Raw genomic sequence first — 24,027 nt, forward strand, 5'->3', positions numbered from 1 at the left:
TTTTACACCACTTTTTATAACATAAAAATATAAATGCTATTTAATATTATTATTACTACTGAAATGCTTATCATTAACTTTAATGAATGACTGGCATACTTTATGTTATTATTTGTCTTTCCTTATGCACTTCTTTATGTTATTTCCTTATGCACATGGCAAATAGTAAATCATTTGCCTTTCTAGTGGTTATAGTGTTTGTCCTTTCAGGAGGTTGACAACTGTCATTTTATGGAATAGAGCTCCAATTGTGGAAAAGAGTGTAAAAATTCTATATTTATGAAAAATACTGAAGGATGACTAAGGACTGGAGTAATGATGCTGAAAATTCAGCTTTGATCGCAGGAATAAATTACATTTTACAATAAATCCACATAGAAAACAGCTATAAAATAAAATATAAAATAAATTCTGCCTTCCTCTTTCAAAAACATTAAAGAAGTCTTATTTCAAACTTTTGATCGCCAGTCTGTAAAATAACTAATTAGAAAATTATATATTTTAGACACTTTCCTAACACGGGATAGGCTACTTGAATATGAAAGTTGCCGGTTTTGCCATGTTTAGTGTAAGTTTTAGAATGACAATTTCGAGTTATATAAATAATTTTCAAATGATTGTGAAATTACTGAAGAAATCCAGATAGGGCCTACACAAACATTCACTCTTATCTGACATGCTGAAAACTATAGGCTACGTTAATATTTCTTTGTGCATTGTGTGACGAATAACGTAAATGCCATTAAAATATAAAACAATCCAAAAAGGTTAGAAGTAGTTTGCATCCCTGGAAATGAATGTCCGTCGTTTAACAGGCAAATATTGTCTCGTCATGTTCGGCTGCTTATCTTACCTCGGCTCGAATTCTTCAAGCAATAAAAAGTGCTGTGCTGCTCGGTTTCTGTGGACAGTAAATCCCGCCTCCTTTGATTTGATTGGATATCTCAAACATTTTGACATTGACGAACGCTTTTGGACAGACTGAGTGAGCACACTAAACGGATTAGAGTTTTTTGCCTCAAGTGGGCCGCGCCCGCGCGAACAATTCGTCTGGGCTGACGGAAGGATATAGACTAGCCTACGTAAATTTACTATAATTCATTCTTCATACATTTACGTTGCAATCAATGGGCCGGCCCACATTGTCCAGCGGCCCACCGGGAAAACTCCCGGTACTCCCGATGGCCAGTCCGCCCCTGCTGTGTGAACAAGCCCAACATAGAAGTTGCTCGCCATAGAAAAGCACCGATTCGCGCGCTCCGTTGCTGTACGCGTTCCGGTGAGAAGACGTAACTTACAAGAAGCTGAGCTTGTGAGGCGCTGTTATATACTGGCCGTTATATATTGTTCATCCAAATCATCACTGCAATGTTTACTTTTTTTGTTTATTTAAATAAAAAAATTCTGATCTATTATTTTCTTTTGTTATGATGATTCAGTGACATTACAAAGTGAAACTAATGTTTTTTATTGCACGTTTTTCAATTTAAAAAATCTTTTCATTTTTAAAAATGTTAAATGAAATGATGTTATTACATACTGTATAATATATATATATATATATATATATATATATAAATAAAGGGGGGGGGGGGGGATGGGGACCACTGCCTTGTAGTGTCTGAAAATATTTAATTAAAATCTGTCAAATAAATCTGTTAAATGAGCAATTAAATGATACTTTTATTTGAGATTCACCATGATTAAGATTTTACCATGTTTGTTTTTCTGCCTGGGATCAATTTATAATGTTAGTAAAAATATTGTTTGTAACATTGGGATGGATATGCAGATCGGCAAGTGCGACAAACAGGCAGAAAAATCACAAGGTTTGGCAAATTTCCCAATATATTATTGTGAGTTCTTCTGTTTTTTAGGAATAATAGTCTGTGTTTTCCTTACCTGGCTGTGATGGGATGAGTGATGTTTCTGACCTCTCAATAACTTTAGGTAAAGTGATTTGTTGTTGATATTTGTTGATATTTTTCATAATTTGGTTGTTGTTTATTGATGCTGTTCAGTTAATAATGAAGGATAAAATAAATATTCAACAGCATGAGGACCTAATGGACATAAATTGCCCTCTTACAGTGTGTCAAGATAAGATTAAAAAACTTCACAAGATATCATCATAATCTCATCTGATTCTGAAATGTTGCCATAACATGTAGCTACTTACACAATCAACAGTTCAACCAGCTCACCATAACTTGTTTTAATCACATTTATTAATCATATGCATTGTGAATTGATTAGTCAAGTTCTCAAGAGACGTGGCCAAAAACTGTTGAGGATTTGGAGGTTTGTTCAAATTTGGGCTGATGGATTGGAAATAATTTTGTCCAGGATAAAGAATAAACATTATAATATTAAACATTAGCGTGTTAAAACAACTTGAGCCAAGGTGAACTACGAGGCGACACACTTCAGCAGCTTCATTCACAGTGGAAGGAGTACTCGGCCTCTGACTGATCACCTGAAGGAAAAGGAAGATGTTCACATTCATATAACAATGGAAACCTGTACATGGAATAAATCTGAATCACATGATCAAAACATGCAACACTGACATATTAAATCTTCAGTGGCGTGCAGTGGTGTTCTGAAATGAGGAGGCAAAGTCCTCACAGTTTGTTATTTATTTATAAATCAAATGTAAATTCATGTCCGTTACTCTTAACATTGTCACATTTTCCTCATTAAATGAATGTTACATTACATAAAAAAAAGAAACCAAATACAATTCTATTTTGTATTTTTACATTAACAATGTAATTAATGTTTTATTTATTAAAACCAAGTCAATCTCGTCAGTTAGTGTTTTAAGCATTTTTACATTTATTCCAAAATAATAACTAAAGTAACAATTTAAACAATATATTTTATTTGTGTATTGATATATGTTCAGATGTTCTTTTTAATAGTCAACTTAGGCTATTTTGGATCATCAGTCATGCTCGAGGAACACTGTCACAGACACGAAGATATATTCACCAAACTGATTGCTCACTAAAAACCCCAGCAGTCAGCAAGTCTTTTCGAGTTTGATTTTGACGTGACATAGTGGTGATACAGTGGGTACGGAAAGTATTCAGACCCCCTTAAATTTTTCACTCTTTGTTATATTGCAGCCATTTGCTAAAATCATTTAAGTTCATTTTTTTTCCTCATTATTGTACACACAGCACCCCATATTGACAGAAAAACACAGAATTGTTAACATTTTTGCAGATTTATTAAAAAAGAAATATCACATGGTCCTAAGTATTCAGACCCTTTGCTCAGTATTTAGTAGAAGCACCCTTTTGATCTAATACAGCCATGAGTCTTTTTGGGAAAGATGCAACAAGTTTTTCACACCTGGATTTGGGGATCCTCTGCCATTCCTCCTTGCAGATCCTCTCCAGTTCTGTCAGGTTAGATGGTAAACGTTGGTGGACAGCCATTTTTAGGTCTCTCCAGAGATGCTCAATTGGGTTTAAGTCAGGGCTTTGGCTGGGCCATTCAAGAACAGTCACAGAGTTGTTGTGAAGCCACTCCTTCGTTATTTTAGCTGTGTGCTTGGGGTCATTGTCTTGTTGGAAGGTAAACCTTCGGCCCAGTCTGAGGTCCTGAGCACTCTGGAGAAGATTTTCGTCCAGGATATCCCTGTACTTGGCCGCATTCATCTTTCCCTCGATTGCAACCAGTCGTCCTGACCCTGCAGCTGAAAAACACCCCCACAGCATGATGCTGCCACCACCATGCTTCACTGTTGGGACTGTATTGGACAGGTGATGAGCAGTGCCTGGTTTTCTCCACACATACCGCTTAGAATTAAGGCCAAAAAGTTCTATCTTGGTCTCATCAGACCAGAGAATCTTATTTCTCACCATCTTAGCAAACTCCATGCAGGCTTTCATGTGTCTTGCACTAAGGAGAGGCTTCCGTCAGGCCACTCTGCCATAAAGCAGTGGAGGGCTGCAGTGATGGTTGACTTTCTACAACTTTCTCCCATCTCCCGACTGCATCTCTGGAGCTCAGCCACAGTGATCTTTGGGTTCTTCTTTACCTCTCTCACCAAGGCTCTTCTCCCCCTATAGCTCAGCTCTAGGAAGGGTTCTGGTCGTCCCAAACGTCTTCCATTTAAGGATTATGGAGGCCACTGTGCTCTTAGGAACCTTAAGTGCAGCAGAATTTTTTCTGTAACCTTTCCAGATCTGTGCCTTGCCACAATTCTGTCTCTGAGCTCTTCAGGCAGTTCCTTTGACCTCATGATTCTGATTTGCTCTGACATGCACTGTGAGCTGTAAGGTCTTATATAGACAGGTGTGTGGCTTTCCTAATCAAGTCCAATCAGTATAATCAAATACAGCTGGACTCAAATGAAGGTGTAGAACCATCTCAAGGATGATCAGAAGAAATGGACAGCACCTGAGTTAAATATATGAGTGTCACAGCAAAGGGTCTGAATACTTAGGACCATGTGATATTTAAGTTTTTCTTTTTTAATAAATCTGCAAAAATGTCAACAATTCTGTGTTTTTCTGTCAATATGGGGTGCTGTGTGTACATTAATGAGAAAAAAATGAACTTAAATGATTTTAGCAAATGGCTGCAATATAACAAAGAGTGAAAAATTTAAGGGGGTCTGAATACTTTCCGTACCCACTGTATGTCATAAAGTGGCTGAGCTGTTTACTTACTTTTCAATTAGTCTTCCCATTGACGCCATCATTTTGTTCATTCAGACTGACGCGCAGAATGCGCACGTAAACAAGACGGCGGGATTTATCGCACAAAACCAATCATATCCAATCATAACCAATCACATCCAATCACAGTGTAATCGAGACATTGCCTCCTCTCACTTTCTCATTTTCAATTACCCCCCACAAAACCTACCACACGCTTTAAGGTGTCTGTTGATTTTCTATGAGGGGAAAGGAGGCATGCCTCCTGCTGTAACTTTACCTGCGGGTGTTGCTGTTGGACAGTGTTTCTTTAGAAATACGAGTGACACTTTTTAAAAGGTTAGTTCACCCAAAAATGAAAATAATGTCACTTATTACTCACCCTCATGTCTCACCTACTCCCGTAAGACCTTCGTTCGGCTGTAAATTAAAGTGGTGCTGGTTACCCTCTTGTTTCATGTAGTTACAGGGTAAGTATGACATCTGCAGGCTGTAAATTAAAGTGGTGCTGGTTACCCTCTTGTTTCATGTAGTTACAGGGTAAGTATGACTTTGCGGGCTGTAAATTAAAGTGGTGCTGGTTACCCTCTTGATTCATGTAGTTACAGGGTAAGTATGACTTTGCGGGCTGTAAATTAAAGTGGTGCTGGTTACCCTCTTGTTTCATGTAGTTACAGGGTAAGTATGACTTTGCAGGCTGTAAATTAAAGTGGTGCTGGTTACCCTCGTTACATGTAGTTACAGGGTAAATATGACTTTGCGGGCTGTAAATTAAAGTGGTGCTTGTTACCCTCTTGTTTCATGTAGTAACAGGGTAAGCATGACATCTGCGGGCTGTAAATTAAAGTGGTGCTGGTTAGCCTCTTGTTTCATGTAGTAACAGGGTAAGCATGACATCTGCGGGCTGTAAATTAAAGTGGTGCTTGTTACCCTCTTGTTTCATGTAGTAACAGGGTAAGCATGACATCTGCGGGCTGTAAATTAAAGTGGTGCTGGTTAGCCTCTTGTTTCATGTAGTTACAGGGTAAGTATGACATTGCGGGCTGTAAATTAAAGTGGTGCTTGTTACCCTCTTGTTTCATGTAGTAACAGGGTAAGCATGACATCTGCGGGCTGTAAATTAAAGTGGTGCTGGTTAGCCTCTTGTTTCATGTAGTTACAGGGTAAGTATGACATTGCAGGCTGCTCACCTCAGAAGACATTGATTCATCCATTAGGGTTGTATGGATTACTGTAGTTATTACTGTATGTGCTGTTTGATGCTTCGACTTCTTAGGAACACATAAACTTGGATTATAAAGCATTCCCAGAGATTATTTATTTTTCTAAAAACCTTTGTTTGTGTTCATCTGAAGAAGGAAAGTCATATACATTTCGGATGGCATGAGGGTAAAAGATGAGTAAATGTTGAGGTCATTTCTGGGTGTACTGTATTTTCTTTTAAGACATACAAAATTCAAAGAAAGAAAAAGAAGAAGAGGAACAGGAGGAGGAGGAAGCCAAGCAAGAGAAACGAATAAGAAGTGTTGTAAATCTGTTTTGAAATGAGTTGTTTTTCAAATAAAGGTTTCCAAGTGATATCAGATTGTGTGTATACATGTGTTTTTATTGTACTTAACCTGTAACTTCATGAAACAAGAGTATATTGCCCCAGTATTAAAAAATTGCAATTTTGTAGTTTTACTTGCCTTGAAACAACTCAATCAGTGCACTTTTGCAATAAAAACAAAATTCTGTGTAAATGCACTGATATGTAGCCTACCCTGTAAGTTTTAAAAAAGCCTTCATATATTTGTACACTATTATTACAAAAAGGTGTGCAGTGTATGTTCTTGCTAAATTGCTCCCAAACGTAAGATTGTTGTCTATCATAATAGTATAAGTACCCCTTAGTTCTAAAATACTTACAGTATAAATAATTTTTATTTTCCTGTTTGTTACCCCTTATTCCCCAGAATTTACATATTGTTCCCCTTTACTTGCACGTACTTACTTTATAGGCACACTATAATTGGAAATTATGCCCCTGTTCATGCTGATCAATTTCTAAATTGATCAAGTTCCAATCGGCTCACGTTAATATTAAACATTAGCACAGGAACACTCAGGTACATGACGTAAAATTAGAACAGACTTCTGTCTGTACCGCCTTGACATGTCTCACTGTTTTGCTATTATTCTCGCACTTTGACTCGTTCACTAAACAGCCAATCAGAGTTCTCTTTCTCGTCCGACACCGATTCTACATGCTGAATCGTCCCCAAAAAAAACCCAATGGCATCCGACTAGAGCCAACGGTGCAGAACACACCGGGAGAACTTAGTCAGCTGACATTTAGGCCTCGTTTACACTAGTGCGGTTTCGTTTTAAACGAAAGGGGTTGCGTTTCAGTATAAATGTACAAAAACGGAGACTTTTGAAAACGATGGCTGCCCACATTCGCTCTGCATATCCTTGACAAGCGTGTAAACAATAACATGGAGACTGAACTGCAATCTTTGCTAGGTGTTGTCATTTTTAGCAGCCATTGTGTTTTTTTTCAATACTGCAGCTACCTACATGCGCAAGAGGCAACTGTTTACACTGTTTACGCCCAGTGTGCATGAACGGTCATGTGACATGCGTTTTCGATCGTTTCTGAAACGCTAAGGAAAAGCCAGTGTAGACGAAGATCGACGTTTTAAAGCGAAAACGCACTAGTGTAAACGGGGCCTAAGTAACGTTGCACCTACAAGTCTACTAACTCTCAATAGAATGTTCAAAAGGAACCATCAAAATGAAGTGTTACCAAAATATTCTGTAAAGATTTATTTGTTAGTTAATGTTAAGTTATAATCATGTTCTAGTCTTTTGACTTGAATACAAATGTTCTTACTTGACAGTGAACTTCAAAATGAAATTTTGTCCCAATGTTTTGCAATCTCCTTCAATCTTAGCATCAATGCTCAATGTTTTAGCTTCAGTAGGAGTGGGAATGTTGTAGAACTGAGCCATCTGAGGGAGTCAACACAAACAAAAACACATTCATAAATCATCTCACAGCAGAATAACCACAAAATGCCAAGAGAGAAAGTGAGTGTGAGTAAATGAAGCTAAACAGACCTGCACAGACACACAGGTCGAGCCCTTCACTTCAATGCTGTATTTGGCTGGAACGCTCTGCAGCTGCTTCTCCTGGTACAGTAACTTGTTGTCCTGATTGACATCAAAGTGGTGAGTGTCTCCTGCTGACTGGACAGTCACTGTGCTGGAGCCGTCAGAGCTGAACACTTTGGTGGCGTACAAAGACAGAGCCTGAAGAGCCACCACTGTGTCCTGGGAAACAAATGTGTTTACTAATATCACACTTACTCATTCACACCATATTCACCATATTCAGCAATAGAGTGTTTGACTGGAGTAGTTTGAGTAACCTGTGTGGAGGAGAATCAATGATGGACCTCAAGCATGACAAGCCTTTACTGATGACAGGATCCTGTGGAAAAAAAACAACAACAAAAACAAACAGAGAAACAGACGCTGTGAGTGTCATTTTTCTATGAGTTTATACTGTGTTTCCTGTAGATGAACTTATTGTGACTGGAGTTTCTAGTTCAAGCAATGATGCAGTAATGTAGGCAGTCATGGTCACATTATCATTCACTCCACCCTGGAATATATGAGAAATAAAAGATAAATAAAGAAACACACTCAAAAAGGAAAGTTGGAAAGTTCATCTAGACAAACACTGAAGCTGCCTTGAGAAAGTCAAAATGTTATTCAAAAAACAAAACAAAAAAAAAAACAAACAAACATGTAATCATACAGATCATATATTCCAGGTTTTCTAGATAGTTACTAGACCATTTCTAGGTGGTTGCTATGGTGTTCTAGATAAATAGAGAGATAAATAGAGAGATGGATAGACAGAAGTTGACAGACCTTCATTCTGTTGTTGAACAGTCTTCCTTGTTGGATAAAACAGCCATCTGAATCCCGTCTGCTTATTAACCAGTTCTTTGCACTCTGAATAATTTGTGGATCAATAAATATGTATTTCTGTGCTCTGCCAAAGGACCTCAGCACAAAGGCAGTCAACCTGGTGGTGTGGAAGATATAATTCAAAAATATGTCATCAAGTGTTTCAATGAATTCCATCCATCATCAATCTAAAAACAAATCATCTGAACTGAGAGACCTTTTTTGTGCCATCCTCTTGGGTTTATTATTAAAGATTACCTTGATATTATTTATTTTTAACAAAAGTAATATATTTACCATGTATTCCCATCACCATAACCAAATGTGCTGTATGATCCATCAAAATGCTTGTAGTTCATTTGTCTCTGGTATCCTGTTTAGTGTGATAATGGTTAACACTTCAACAGTTTGTTTGGGTTAACTCAGTGTGTCTGATAATTCAACTTTACTGAATGACATTCAGGTGTGTTGAAAAATGTATTATTTGATATCAAACCATCTCAGCATTTTTTATTCTTAGTATTTTAAGAATACTAAGAATTAAATGACATAATATTAAGGTATTATGTCATTTATCAACATTTATTGCCATATATATGGAGATAAATGTCGATAAATGACATAATACCATATATATACAGTGGGTACGGAAAGTATTCAGACCCCCTTAAATTTTTCACTCTTTGTTATATTGCAGCCATTTGCTAAAATCATTTATGTTCATTTTTTTCCTCATTAATGTACACACAGCATCCCATATTGACAGAAAAACACAGAATTGTTGACATTTTTGCAGATTTATTAAAAAAGAAAAACTGAAATATCACATGGTCCTAAGTATTCAGACCCTTTGCTGTGACACTCATATATTTAACTCAGGTGCTGTCCATTTCTTCTGATCATCCTTGAGATGGTTCTACACCTTCATTTGAGTCCAGCTGTGTTTGATTATACTGATTGGACTTGATTAGGAAAGCCACATACCTGTCTATATAAGACCTTACAGCTCACAGTGCATGTCAGAGCAAATGAGAATCATGAGGTCAAAGGAACTGCCTGAAGAGCTCAGAGACAGAATTGTGGCAAGGCACAGATCTGGCCAAGGTTACAAAAAACATGTCTGCTGCACTTAAGGTTCCTAAGAGCACAGTGGCCTCCATAATCCTTAAATGGAAGACGTTTGGGACGACCAGAACCCTTCCTAGAGCTGAGCTATAGGGGGAGAAGAGCCTTGGTGAGAGAGGTAAAGAAGAACCCAAAGATCACTGTGGCTGAGCTCCAGAGATGCAGTTGGGAGATGGGAGAAAGTTGTAGAAAGTCAACCATCACTGCAGCCCTCCACCAGTCGGGGCTTTATGGCAGAGTGGCCCGACGGAAGCCTCTCCTCAGTGCAAGACACATGAAAGCCTGCATGGAGTTTGCTAAGATGGTGAGAAATAAGATTCTCTGGTCTGATGAGACCAAGATAGAACTTTTTGGCCTTAATTCTAAGCGGTATGTGTGGAGAAAACCAGGCACTGCTCATCACCTGTCCAATACAGTCCCAACAGTGAAGCATGGTGGTGGCAGCATCATGCTGTGGGGGTGTTTTTCAGCTGCAGGGACAAGACGACTGGTTGCAATCGAGGGAAAGATGAATGCGGCCAAGTACAGGGATATCCTGGACAAAAACCTTCTCCAGAGTGCTCAGGACCTCAGACTGGGCCGAAGGTTTACCTTCCAACAAGACAATGACCCTAAGCACACAGCTAAAATAACGAAGGAGTGGCTTCACAACAACTCCGTGACTGTTCTTGAATGGCCCAGCCAGAGCCCTGACTTAAACCCAATTGAGCATCTCTGGAGAGACCTAAAAATGGCTGTCCACCAACGTTTACCATCCAACCTGACAGAACTGGAGAGGATCTGCAAGGAGGAATGGCAGAGGATCCCCAAATCCAGGTGTGAAAAACTTGTTGCATCTTTCCCAAAAAGACTCATGGCTGTATTAGATCAAAAGGGTGCTTCTACTAAATACTGAGCAAAGGGTCTGAATACTTAGGACCATGTGATATTTCAGTTTTTCTTTTTTAATAAATCTGCAAAAATGTCAACAATTCTGTGTTTTTCTGTCAATATGGGGCGCTGTGTGTACATTAATGAGGAAAAAAAATGAACTTAAATGATTTTAGCAAATGGCTGCAATATAACAAAGAGTGGAAAAATTTAAGGGGGTCTGAATACTTTCCGTACCCACTGTATATATATATATATATATATATATACACACATATATGGCATTAAACATTTAAAAATTGGCATTAAAAAGCATTAAATTAGATTTGATGAAACCTGTAGAAACCCTGTTTTTACAGTGTAGTACATTAAATTATATTACATTAGGAATATATCCATAATTATTAACTTTGATAAATAAACCAAATCTATGCTTGAGAAGCGTTTTCACAATTCTTATGACTGATGAATAATTTTCAAGTTCAAAACTAGCAAGATTCTGAATAATTGGAGACAAAACCTTTTTCGTACTCCATGCAGATCATAAACCGTTGAAATCTATTGAGAAATGTAAACTTTGCGCTTTTTCTACAGAAAAGCCGCAGCTCCCCGTTTACTTGCATTTGTTTAAAGAGGAGTCTTGCCCCGCACAATATATGTGCTCAGATATGGTACTGCATAATATATTGCAGATATATTTACTCATGCAGTATAAAGACATATATGTTAAAATATATTATCTAACACATTTTAAATGTTTCACATTTTCAAGTTAGTTAACAAAAGCACACCTACATGTACTAAAGTTTCTACCAAAGAGACTATCACTACACTATAGCATGCACAACCATTTTTTTTTTTTTTTTAAATAAAGTTATTATAGTTTAAATGGTACTCATCCAATCATTAACCTAACCACAGGCTCTACTCTTCAGCACAATGGTAACCCCAAAAACTCACACATACCAGAAACCTTTTAAATTCCAAAATAATACAACTTTAAACACTAACAGATCTCCCCCTATATCAATGTTGAGCAAAACACATGAAATGGTACTTAATTTTAACATTTACTCTCCTTTAACAGTCAGAAACAAAGCATGCACTAGAAGTCTGTTGTAACCACTGACTGTAACTCATTCCATGAATGTGTGTATATATGTGTGTACAATACATTCACATTTATATGGGAACATGTATGTGCAATATATGTACACAATAAAGGATAAAACTTTATGAATGTAATGCTATTGTTGTCTTTATTTATAAATATTTTATATGTATCAATATATAGCCATACATGGTCAATGCATATATTGCAGTATATTGAAAAATATAAGCACAAGTTTCCCATATATGGAAATGTATTATGTAACATATCGCATTATATTTTGCAGTATATCCCCATATATTTTTGTTCCGTAAGGGCAGCCATCCACGGGATGTAAAAGAAAACGTGTTTCATCAGACCAGGCCACCTTCATCCATTGCTCCATGGTCATAAAGTTATGCCTCATCGGTGTATATTTCGTCAACACTTGACCCATTAATATTAACACCTACTTTTTCTATTTCTATTCTGTCTCTCGATTTATTAAAAAAAAAACAAGTGCTATGTGCACTTTGCTAGAATAACTGGTACTTGACATGACACTTGCAAAATGTTGCTCACATGTTGATTTGATTGTTTCTATTGTTCTCATTTGTAAGTCACTTTGGATAAAAGTGTCTGCTAAATGATTAAATGTAAATGTATGTGTAATTATAAAGCACAATTGTAACATAAAGGAAAGTTTATTTTACTCTAGTTTTTTTATTTATTTTATTCTCATCTCACACATTGTAGATCTGAATTCTGCAACATTTTCTATCATGTAATGTATTTCTATAATTAAAATACATATGTAAGATACCTCACCTTACAACAAATGTGAAAGCAAAATGGCTAAACAAAAAAAAAAATTAACTTATAAGTCTACAGTACAGCCATATTATCTTTGCAAACCTGATATTTAGTTCAGTCTTTCTTTTTAATTTATAATTAGCCTCAAAAATGGTTGCACAACTGCCCCTTAGGTGGTGATGTGCACTAAGAATGTAAATCGCCATTAAACAAAAGAAGTATGCTTCTTATCGTCTGTTTCATGGTGACTCCTGGATTCTTTGCTCTGATAGTTTTTTAGAACGTGTTTTATATATCCTTTTTAACAGATTTCTGCAGTAATTTCACTGACTTCCAGAAGTCCCTAGTTGAAAACCCTGGCTGTACATGGATCTTAACTGCATTATTGTAACTGTATCATCTCTTAGCAGCATTAGAATGTATTGAAAATGCATTCTCGTTTCAGTAGCTGTGCCCCAAATGCAACTACAAACAACTACAAATCAAGAACAAAAATACAATAAGCTCACCAAAGTGTTTTCAGGTTGTTTGGGTTTAATAAAATGAAGGCTAATCATGAAACTAATTTGCCCAGGAAAAGATATAAACACTGAATAAAAACATTTAGTCGGCATTCAAACATATTTATTCAAGCTGCAGAACTGAAGCATGACAATTTATTCACAGTGGGATGAATACTCAGTCTCCGACAGATCACCTGAGGGAAATATTGAAATTGAGGGAAATTACCTTACTGTCAACTGATACTTTTGAATCACATAATAAAAACAATGAAAAATGGCACATAAAATCTTACTTGTTTGGTAGTAATCATACACTTTAATCACAGCTGGCTTGAGATTCTTCACTGGAAGAATCTGTTTTAATTGTAACTGGTGATTGACTGCAATATTTTTTGGAACCTGCAGGAGGATAAATAGTGGATAAAAAAATGTAAATGAATCACTGTTTCTTATCATATGAATGTTGCTGTTCTCCCACCTCTTTCAAATATATGATGACATGATCATCTTTAGAATCAACCCGTTCCACAAGTGATGTACTTGAAGTGCTTTGAGGTTTAAGCTGTGGAAAAAGTGATTTTTTTTTAGAAATAAATGTATGATTTTCACATGGCCAACAGGAGAGCTATTTTCTGTAAGCTATTCTAATTCTAATGCTATGCTGTTCAACAAGAAGTGAGCAGGACAATATCGGCCATAGCTGCACCATCTTACAGTAGATTCACAGCGACAGTACAGTAAATCTAATTATGAATCACTTCACTTAGTCAAACTCACCATTGATGTATCAGCTGTAAATCCTGACAAGAGTTTAATATCCACAATGACCATGTTAGTTCTTGCCTGTGGACCATCATATCTGGAAAAAAAATAATATCAACCATCAGAGTCCATGCTGACTGAACTAAAGCCATAACCAAAATCATGTCTTATAGCATAAAGTTACTGTTCTTACTTCACAGTGAAATTTAACAATAGGTACTGTCCCAAGGTTTTCTTGCAATCTCCCTCAATCTTAGCATCAATGCTCAATGTTTTAGCTTCAGTAGGAGTGGGAATGTTGTAGAACTGAGCCAACTGAGGGAGTCAACACAACCAAAATTAAATTAATGAACCATTTCAAAGCAGAATAACCATAAAATGCCAAGAGAGAAAGTGAGTGTGAGTAAATGAAGCTAAACACACTACAGACCTGCACAGACACACAGGTCGAACCCTTCACTTCAATGCTGTATTTGGCTGGAACGCTCTGCAGCTGCTTCTCCTGGTACAGTAACTTGTTGTCCTGATTGACATCAAAGTGGTGAGTGTCTCCTGCTGACTGGACAGTCACTGTGCTGGAGCCGTCAGAGCTGAACACTTTGGTGGCGTACAAAGACAGAGCCTGAAGAGCCACTACTGTGTCCTGGGAAATAAATGTGTTCAGTAATGTCACTTTTACTCCCTCACACCAGCATATTCAGCAATAGTGTGTTTGATTGGAGTAGTTTGAGTAACCTGTGTGGAGGAGAATCCTCCATAGGCATTCTGCTGCTTCACAAGCCAGCTGACAATCCTGTTAGCATAGCCCAGATCAGCTGTAGTGACTGAATCTGCAGTGAGAACAGCTAGCAGCACATATGAGCTGATCTCCACTGCCAGAGAATCAGAGTCATCAGCAGATGCAGACTGAGACCAGTGGAGATGAGACCCTTAAGGACAAAAGACACACACGTAACTCACTGAGAGTGGTAAAAAAAAAAAAAAAAAGTCATCAAAAACAAACCTCTTACCATCTGAAATAGCAACATCCTCCAGTTTCTTGAAAAGCTGCTGTCGAGTGACCGTGTCTCTAGCCAGACTGAAAGTGTAAGTGAGCAGAGCAGTGGTGTAAGTGTTTTTGACATCCTCAATGACGGACCTCAAGCATGACAAACCTTTACTGACGACAGGATCCTGTGACAAAAAATAGGGAAAAAGATGCTGTGAGTGTCATTTTTCTATGAGTTTATACTGTGTTTCCTGTAGATGAACTTACTGTGACTGGAGTTTCCAGTTCAAGCAATGATGCAGTAATGTAGGCAGTCATGGTCACATTATCATTCACTCCACCCTGGAATAAATATTAGAGAACATAATGCAAAAATCTTTTGTTTCAGGTAGAGGCATTGTTGCTGTGTTAATGTTTATTGACCAATGACAGACCTTCATTCTGTTGTTGAACAAGCTTCCCTGTTGGAGAAAACAGCCGTCTGAATCCCGTCTGCTTATTAACCATTCCTTTGCACTCTGAATAATTTGTGGGTCAACAAATATGTATCTCTGTGCTTTGCCAAAAGACCTCAGGACAAAGGCAGTCAACCTAGTGTTTGCAAGTTTTAATTATAATGTCATTAGTTGTTTGAGTTGACTGAATCTCTAAATAAGTGATTACAATTGAATATAATATTTCTGTTTACTATTGTAGATTGATCTATTTTGACTAAATTAAGTGAAAAGTCACAAATATTTACCATGTATTCCCATTACCATGTCCAAATGTGCTGTATGCTCCACTGTTATGTCTGTAGTTCATTTGCCTCTGGTATCCTGTTGAGTTTGACAATGATTAAGTTGTTAATTTGAGTTGACCAAATCTGAAGTCAAATGTATTGTGACTTATTTTCTTAGTATTTTCTTGGTCTCAGTATTTTTTATTTATTTATTTATTTTTACATGATTTTTGTCTCTCACCGCTCTTCAGGAAGCCTGTGGCTCTCTCTCGGATGGCTGAGGTGAGCTGCTCCGTGTTCTCCAGATACTGCAGAATATAAATATTGGGAGAAAGAACAGCCATGTTTTGTTCTCCACAGCCATATGGCATCCGTAATAATCCGTGAAGATTCCTCAGTGCCCGACCCAATATGTCTCCTATAAATCATACACAAATAAAACTCACTACATTTTAACCCAATCTCCTCATTTCTGTTTGTATTTGTAAATGTTACCAATGACTGAAACAGTGGATCTGGCTGATCCCTCTATCACATCTTTAGGAAGAGTCAGAGCCACTTCCTCTGAGAGACTGTCACCTATGAACCAGACAGACAGAAACACATATCAGTGATCAGCAGAGTAATGCTATGATGTTAAATATAGTCTGTGGACCAACCCTTTGGACACAGTAACCAGCTGTGAGTCTCTTCTTTTTCAGTTCCTTCCGCCTGCAGCATAAAACAATCACATCAACACATCATACTGATATAAGCAGCATTAGGATCATGGATAAATTATGTCTGAAATCTGTTTGATGTGTGATGACCTGTACGAGTAGACTTCGTGTGACCGTGTCAATGCGTCCTCTCTCTGGGACGCTCACAATCTCATTGTCACACACAGTCTGGGATGCCTCTGCCTCTGCACTGACTGTAATATTCAAAACTCCTACAACACAAGACATGTACATGAAGGTACAACAGACACAAACACTGAGAAACAATGATTCAGACTGGAAAACTCACCAAGAACAGAAGGAGTGAGGATCCATTTAAAGGTTTTTCTTCCATTAGCACATAGACAGGATGAATACTGATCATCAGAGGCTTTGAGAGTGTAGTCTGAGGAAGGAGCTGGAGTCACTTTAACCTGTCAATCAACCACACATGATTAGTGGCATATTTGATATGATTTGATAAGACTGAGTGTGAAATCTCACCATGATGCACTTGGACAGATAGTTGAAGACAGTGGCCTTCAGCTCAAAGATCTCCCCACGGATGATGGAGTAAGGCAGAGAGAGCTCCAGGAAGAAGGGCTGGAAAACTGTCAGCTGAGCAGGAGAAGCCAGACCCAGACCTTCAGAGGACAGACAGAAGGCCTCCGTCTCCCAAGAGGTGATGGTGTCAGGAACCGTGACAGGAACTTGAGCTGATCCAGAGTCCCTGTGGAGGAATTACATCAATAGGCATTGTTGATTCTGACTTGGCCATTTTTCCTGTAATAAATAACATCATTCAACACACAGATGATAAAAAAACTGGATTCAGGATCTGCAAAGCAAGCAAGGTACTTTCTGTCCTGTGGGTGTGAGGGGAGATGATGTATTAAAGATAAGTAATAAGATAAATATAATGTTTAATGTACTGATTATGCTTCACATACCCCACTTCAGCAAGTTCCCAGATCCATGTTTCGGGAAAGACGGTCCGAATCGTCACTGCTGGAGAATCTCGGTCACCAAAATTTCCACCCCCTAATAAATACATCACTCTTGGAGCACGATCCATCTCTGAGAAAAAGGTGATATTTTATAGTTTTAAGTGATATGTATATGAACAGCACATCAGAATAACCAATTCTATATACAGTCATAATTAAACAGAAAACAGAAGGCAGATCGTCATTTTAATATACATTATGTTATTTTCATATACAGATTTATTTAGTGTTGTCAGAGTTTTCTAGTTTCAGTTTATTTAGTTTTTATATTAGGTTTAGTATTTTAGGGCTGCCAAATGTAGGTACATTTACCTATGTCATATCGGCGATACATCAAGCCTTTGTATAACAGACACCGAGGGACTCGCACATCCAAATTTGTTGCCATCTTCAATCCCACTCTCTGTCAAATGGCAATGATTACTTTGTCAGTATAATCAAGGGGGCTTTTTTATGCATGTACTTACGCATGTGCAGTATATACTTTACCAATCATTATCTACTGCACTGCCACACATAAAATCCACCTGTTACCCTTAAGGATTCATAGGCGTCATCTGTCGGCACAGCTCGACGGGGTCTCACATGCAGACACTCCTGCTCATCTTCAACAGTATAAGGGTAATATGACCCCGATTGCACTGGCAGCAGGTTGAAGATCTGTGACGGGACCACGTTCACACACTATCAGTATGATTTCTAAAAATTCAACAGTAAATAAATAAATGTATTTTCCAACAAAACTTTAATTCCATTTTGGTGAGAAAGCATTAATGATTAATTAATGTTAAATCTCCTGAGATCGAGATGTCAGATTAAACACTGATGGATCATAGCAGTAATAACTAAAGTCTGTTATCACTAGATTCACACTGTAGATTCCCACTATGCAGACACATTTAATCATACTAAATCTGAAAGCATCTACACCTTGTCAGTATCCAGACGTTCTCCTGGCTTCAGGATCAGGACGCTCTGATCTACAGCACTGAGGCCGCACAGTGAACCAGGCTGAGCTGAGAGCTGGAGAGTGTTTTTCTCACCAGGAACTGCTTTAGCAGGAGAAAACTGCAGAGACACCTGTGACATACAGTCAATAGGGTTTATTTTAGAAGTTAGTCAGTAATACAGTTTAAAATGGCTAATTTCTAAAGCTACAATACATACCTTGTTTTTGAAATACTTTTCAATGTCGAAATTTTCGCTACTAGCAACAACATTTTCACTGGGCAGAACACAGTACACCAGAATCTGCACTACTGGAGCCAGATCTGCACTAATAGACAGTTTGAATGACACTGTGCCACTTGCTACTCCATTAGAAGATTTCACTTCAACCTTCTCATATCCATGATGAACAATCACTCCTCTGGACAAGACCTGAAACAGACAGATGACACTCTGATAACAAACTGACTAGTGCAGCCAATTAACACTGCAAACACAATACAAAACATCTCTGTAATAATGTACACTGCACATGTTCTCACCATATAGATAATGTCAGTTTTGAAGTCTTCAACAGTCTCTCCAACAAAATAATACTTGATGGTGGCTGTAAACTCAGAGTCACACTTTAATGGTTGCTCAGTATTCTCTATAATCAGTTCACTTAGTGTTGGACTGAATGGAGCAGCAGGCTGGAAGAGCCGAACTGGTTTTATATCTGCAGAGATGTAAGGCCTGTTGTAGCCATAATAATGGACCTCTGGATAGACACTGGCCTGACAAGTGAACAAAGAATCAGAAATAAGTCATGAAATTGAACTCTTCTAAAAAAAAGTAAACTAATTGAACACAAACTCTCTTACAATCAGATTAATATCACTTTTAGAAAGACTGGATGTATTAAAAGAGAAGCTGGCCAGTCCATCGCTGTCTGTAGTAAGATTTAGGAGCAGTTTTGGGGACCAAGTGTGACCCTCCATAAGATAAACCTCTTTGTTTCGAATTGGTGCGCCTTTGAAATTAGAGAGTTTGATCTGTTGAAAATACGATTTTAAAGGAATATATTAAGGAATAATTCTGTACATATCAATGGTGTTAAACTGAGACAAACTGATTTTAGACTTACTTTTCCTTCTATAACTGATCCATGTTCATATGTTTTGGGCAGGTCAGTAAATGTGACTTTACCAATTTCATAAGTAAGAGATACAGATTCAGATTTTGTCATGGTGATCTCTGTAAATAGTAAAAACACCAAAATAAATATTTACTCAAATAAAAGTAAAACATCAAAAATGAGAAATTCAAGAAATGTATGTAATGGGGATCTGACCAAATCCAGCAGCTCACCTGTTCCTTCTTCTGTAACCATTGCCTCAACACGAAGAGAATTCTCCAGACTGTCGTTTAGTGTGGCGTTGAAAAAGACTGATGCATCTAAGGTATGGATGGCACAGCCTGTCTTTTTTATCTAATTATAATGAATGAACACAAACATGGCATATTAACTAAAGAGTGGTTTAACTGGATAAATGGAGGAAAGATAATGTACCATTAATTACTTGTACTGTGTTTCAACTCACACACCTTAATGGTTTCCTCTAAACACACTGGATTGGTGTGATGGGCTTGGTAGGACAAAGTATTACGGCACACTTTCACCCATGATTTACCAGGTACAGGCTGTCCGTAAGTGTATCTGTGAAAAAGGATTAAGAAAATGATCTACAGCCCAGGGTTGAGTTCAGCAACTAATATATTAGGATGGGGGTTACAGTAAGTAACTGACCCCAGAGAAAAAAAGAAGAAAAAAAAGAACGCAATTAACAATTAAATCAAAGTAACTTAATTGTGCCAAGAATGGAAGAACACACTGCTCTCTTAATGCAGGAAATAAAATAAACCACTTACTTTCCGCAAACCTCAATTATCAGTTCCTCTTCTTCAACACTTACTTCATTTGGGCTTTTTACAGTAACTTCAAACTTAGGCAAAACTAGAAGTCAGAAATTAGAATTATTAGTAGTCAAATTAGATATTAATATACAAACATATTATTGAAATTCTTCCCATGCAACTCTGAAAATTTGTGTTTTTTTGACTTACCATATTTTTTCACCTCAAAATTATGTGAGATCATCCTGTCACTAATAAAAGCCTTCAGTTTGTACATGCCTTGACGGGCCTCTGGGTTTAATTCATAAGAACGCTGCAAAATCCACCTTGTTGAAGAAACATTTGTCCATTGACCAATCCGGTTACCTCGACTGTCCTGTTTAAAACCAAAGACACAGTGCAGATATTTAGTTAGAGTCAGCTACACATATCCTGACTATCAGTGAAGAAATGTTTAATTATCCTACTGAAAACACAATAATTGCAAATAAAACAGAATTTCTATATTGTTAATAAGATTTAAAAGGTGTGTTTGTTGTGACTGTACAGAAGATTTGGTGTTCTTACCTCAAGAATCACTGTACTATACTGTAAAAGAGCAAATAGTAATTAAAGATTAAAAGCCATGTTTATTTATTAAACGTGTATTCAACAATGCAAGAGAAAACGAGGGCAATAAAGATGCAAGATAAACACATCAGACCTGCTGATCAAGGGGTGCAAAGTTTGTATCCATGGTAACAACTCTGAAGTTCACTGTAAAATAGAAATGTGTGTTAAAAAAATCCACTTTTAACGTCTTCAGCTCTTATGTAAGGGACAACACTTACAATCAATATTTCACTCCTGTAAATGACCGAACTGTGTGTGAATGTAACTGTATTAAGGATCAAATACTTTATATGATTGACAACTGTATTCTGCTGTGGTGTGAACATGTCTTTTGAGCCAAATTCAACTGTCACAGCAGCCTGTTTTAGCCATAATTTTACAAAAAATTATGACCAATTTGATATGACAAACAATATGACCAGCTGACCAGTTAGAATCTAGTAGGCCTATCCCAGACAACTATTATCATGTAATGATCTATAGCAGGAGTGTCAAACTCCTGGAGGGCCACAGAGTTTAGTCCCAACTCTGTTTCAACACTGTTTCAATAAACCTGAAGACCTTGATTAGCTGCATCAGGTACATTTAATTAAGGTTGAAGCTAAACTCTGCAGAGCTGTGGCTCTCCAGGAACTGAGTTAGACACCCCTGATCTGTAGTATCTCTAGACTTCATATAAAATATAGTCAAACAAATACTGATATCAAGAGATTTACTATTTAGGCTTTATTTAGGCTGAGGGGATTGCTCAAACACACACTATGACCATTTTCGTTTTTCCAAAGCTCATCATCCATGTCTGCTTTCCTTATCTTATCTTCTGCTCCTCTTTTCTGTTTACAAGTTTGTAAATCCATTGAACTGTTTACTTCATACTCTTTTACCGTCTGCTGGTTTGTGCAACATTTGTCATTTTTGACCTATGGTGCTGCATCAGCTTACTGCATGATATTAACATGCTTTACTTAATGTATATGCGTTACATCAGCTGTGATCAGGGTTTAGATGTCAGCATTATTTACTGAGGTTTAGCCTTTGAAACAATCACAGCTCACCTGTCTGTCCTGGAATATAGATGGGTTTATCAGTCTGGATAAAGGTCAGAGGATGGTAAGGCTTGAACATGACTTTTCTCTCTTCAGTCATCTTGAAAGTCTCTCCCTGAAGTTCAACCTTCATTTTCTGTACTGATTCTGCTTCGACCAGAGGAGCCTGATGAGAAATAATATCCTGTATTCACAACCTGCCATCACAAAAACTAGATGCATTTTGGTGAAACTAACATGTTTGATTGTGTCACGATCACCGTCAGTTCCTGTCAGTTCCCGGACTACAGTTCCCATAATTCTCCCTGCCAGTCACATGCACACTCCACACCAATCACCCGTTGCCACATATACCTGTAGCCTATTATCTGGACTATTTAGGACTCACTCACACACGACCTCAGGGCGAAGTCTTGATTCACCCTGTGTTCAATTCTGAGCGGTTCCCTGTGTTTATTGTCTGCCTGTTATCGATCCTGTCTGGTTACCTGTTTATGATTCCCTGTTGCCTGCCTTTGGACTGTTCATTGTTATCTGGACTGTGAACGTTTTCTGCCTGCCCTGATCTACTGCCTGTATCCTGACCACGATTCTGCCTGTCCCTTGCTGTTCCTGTTTGCTCCTGCCTGACCCTGCCTGTACGACCACGCTCTTATTTAATAAAGCTTGCAAATGGATCTCTGTCTGAGTCCAGCTCCGTTACAGATTGTATAGTCATTATCTTGTGCATATTTGGATGGCAGACCTTGAAGTTAAAGCAGCGATGAAACTCTTCCTCAGCTTTCTCCTGCAGCAGTAAAGTGCTCTGGTTACCATGAACCAGATGAATGTTCATGACAAGGCTTTCATTAGGCTTGAGAAGACTTGCACAAAGTTTGGCCTCAGATCCAGACTTGATCACTGCAGGAAACGTCACCATGAAAGATCTGTCCAGAGATAATGATCATTCAATATTGCCTGAGTAGTTAGATACAATAATTAACATAAAAGATTCAACTGGAAGTGAAAATCATTACTGTTCTTTGGCTATTGATCAATTGTAGACCTTGAGAAGTGAGAATACAAGACATGCTTATTCATGCCTTATACAAGTTGTCTTTTAAACAGTAAACCTATACTGTGCAACCCAGATCGGTTAAATAAATACAGGAGAAATCAAGACTTATCTTACACAATGACTAATGGTATACTAATAATTGATCACACTTAGAAAGCAAAATCCTGCCTTCCTCAGCAGAAATTGTTAAAAACTTACGGCCTTGATGTTTGTCCATTGACACAGATCAGGAGGAAAGAGAGCAGAAGGAGCCCTTTCCAACAGCAGTTCGTATTCAGAGCCATGATGACGAGCGCTCATCCAGGTCATGAGATGAACTCGACCGTCTCTTTTAAAGTGACTCTAATGCTAAAGGAGGTCCTTCAAAACATTTGTATTGATCATTTGATTAATGATTCAACCATGTAGGCAATGCAGTTTGAAAACTTGTGATAAATTAGCACTACTGAAGCCTTAAAGGGTTAGTTCACCTAAAAAAGAAAATTCTGTCATTAATTACTCACCCTTATGTTGTTCCACAACTGTAAGACTTTCGTTCATCTATGGAACACAAATTAAGATATTTTTGATAAAATCCGATGGCTCAGTGTGGCCTCCATTGACCACAAGATAATTAACACTTTCAAATGCCCAGAAAAGTATTAAAGACATATATATATATATATATATATATATATATATATATCACTAGATATTGTTGAATAAAGTCATTATTTGTTTTTTGTTTTTGTTTTTTTGAGCAGAAAAAGTATTCTCATCGCTTCATAACATTAAGGTTGAACCACTGTAGTCACATTAACTGTTTTAAATATGTCTTTAGTACCTTTCTGGGCATTGAAAGTGTTAATTATCTTGCTATCAATGCAGGCCTCACTGAGCCATCGGATTTTATCAAAAATATCTTAATTTGTGTTACGAAGATGAATGAAGGTCTTAAGGGTGTGGAACAACATGAGGGTGAGTAATTAATGACAGAATTTTCATTTCTGGGTGAACTACCCCTTTAAAAATACATTTGCAACAAATATTAAAAATAGCATTCAGGCATGCAGTAAAATACACTAAAAAATAACGTGTTGGCTTAACAAAAAAAAAATTAATGCAACAGTTTGCATCATTTTTTTGGGTTTTTTTTTTTGAGTTATGACAACTTTGAGTGAATTTACATTCAACCTACAAGCAACAATGAGTTAGAGGAACTTAATAATTTGTAGCATAAACACAAATTTTTAAGTTGAGTCACTCCAACTACCAGAGT

The 24,027-nt window shown here is 37.5% G+C and overlaps 1 protein-coding gene across 3 annotated transcripts in view; it reads right to left on the reverse strand.

Annotated features, from left to right (window-relative positions):
• The window catches only part of LOC127495320 (alpha-2-macroglobulin-like), a 34,663-nt gene extending 11,534 nt beyond the window's left edge, over positions 1–23,129 (reverse strand). The window contains exons 1-34 of one of the 3 annotated variants that reach the window (XM_051862073.1): positions 22,968–23,065; positions 22,458–22,638; positions 21,722–21,878; positions 20,758–20,810; positions 20,622–20,642; positions 20,265–20,430; positions 20,070–20,154; positions 19,746–19,857; positions 19,509–19,629; positions 19,285–19,394; positions 19,022–19,192; positions 18,701–18,934; positions 18,378–18,590; positions 18,141–18,290; positions 17,745–17,870; positions 17,523–17,613; positions 17,154–17,280; positions 16,708–16,933; positions 16,514–16,637; positions 16,315–16,436; positions 16,165–16,216; positions 16,001–16,084; positions 15,747–15,923; positions 15,527–15,602; positions 15,219–15,375; positions 15,052–15,126; positions 14,807–14,969; positions 14,532–14,725; positions 14,227–14,439; positions 13,990–14,111; positions 13,812–13,893; positions 13,513–13,596; positions 13,328–13,433; positions 13,045–13,228 (exon numbers count right to left, since the gene is read on the reverse strand). In XM_051862073.1, coding sequence (XP_051718033.1) covers positions 13,188–13,228; positions 13,328–13,433; positions 13,513–13,596; positions 13,812–13,893; positions 13,990–14,111; positions 14,227–14,439; positions 14,532–14,725; positions 14,807–14,969; positions 15,052–15,126; positions 15,219–15,375; positions 15,527–15,602; positions 15,747–15,923; positions 16,001–16,084; positions 16,165–16,216; positions 16,315–16,436; positions 16,514–16,637; positions 16,708–16,933; positions 17,154–17,280; positions 17,523–17,613; positions 17,745–17,870; positions 18,141–18,290; positions 18,378–18,590; positions 18,701–18,934; positions 19,022–19,192; positions 19,285–19,394; positions 19,509–19,629; positions 19,746–19,857; positions 20,070–20,154; positions 20,265–20,430; positions 20,622–20,642; positions 20,758–20,810; positions 21,722–21,878; positions 22,458–22,638; positions 22,968–23,053 — 4,302 coding nt within the window. In that variant the 5' untranslated portion in view covers positions 23,054–23,065 and the 3' untranslated portion in view covers positions 13,045–13,187. Of the gene's footprint in view, positions 1–13,044; positions 13,229–13,327; positions 13,434–13,512; positions 13,597–13,811; positions 13,894–13,989; positions 14,112–14,226; positions 14,440–14,531; positions 14,726–14,806; positions 14,970–15,051; positions 15,127–15,218; positions 15,376–15,526; positions 15,603–15,746; positions 15,924–16,000; positions 16,085–16,164; positions 16,217–16,314; positions 16,437–16,513; positions 16,638–16,707; positions 16,934–17,153; positions 17,281–17,522; positions 17,614–17,744; positions 17,871–18,140; positions 18,291–18,377; positions 18,591–18,700; positions 18,935–19,021; positions 19,193–19,284; positions 19,395–19,508; positions 19,630–19,745; positions 19,858–20,069; positions 20,155–20,264; positions 20,431–20,621; positions 20,643–20,757; positions 20,811–21,721; positions 21,879–22,457; positions 22,639–22,967 lie in introns of those variants that run through there. The other 2 variants (XM_051862072.1, XM_051862070.1) reach the window with 2 other exon arrangements.
• Positions 23,130–24,027: the final 898 nt, after the last annotated feature.

Source organism: Ctenopharyngodon idella, chromosome 15 (genome assembly GCF_019924925.1).
Source record: "Ctenopharyngodon idella isolate HZGC_01 chromosome 15, HZGC01, whole genome shotgun sequence".
In the NCBI taxonomy this organism is placed as follows: domain Eukaryota; kingdom Metazoa; phylum Chordata; class Actinopteri; order Cypriniformes; family Xenocyprididae; genus Ctenopharyngodon; species Ctenopharyngodon idella.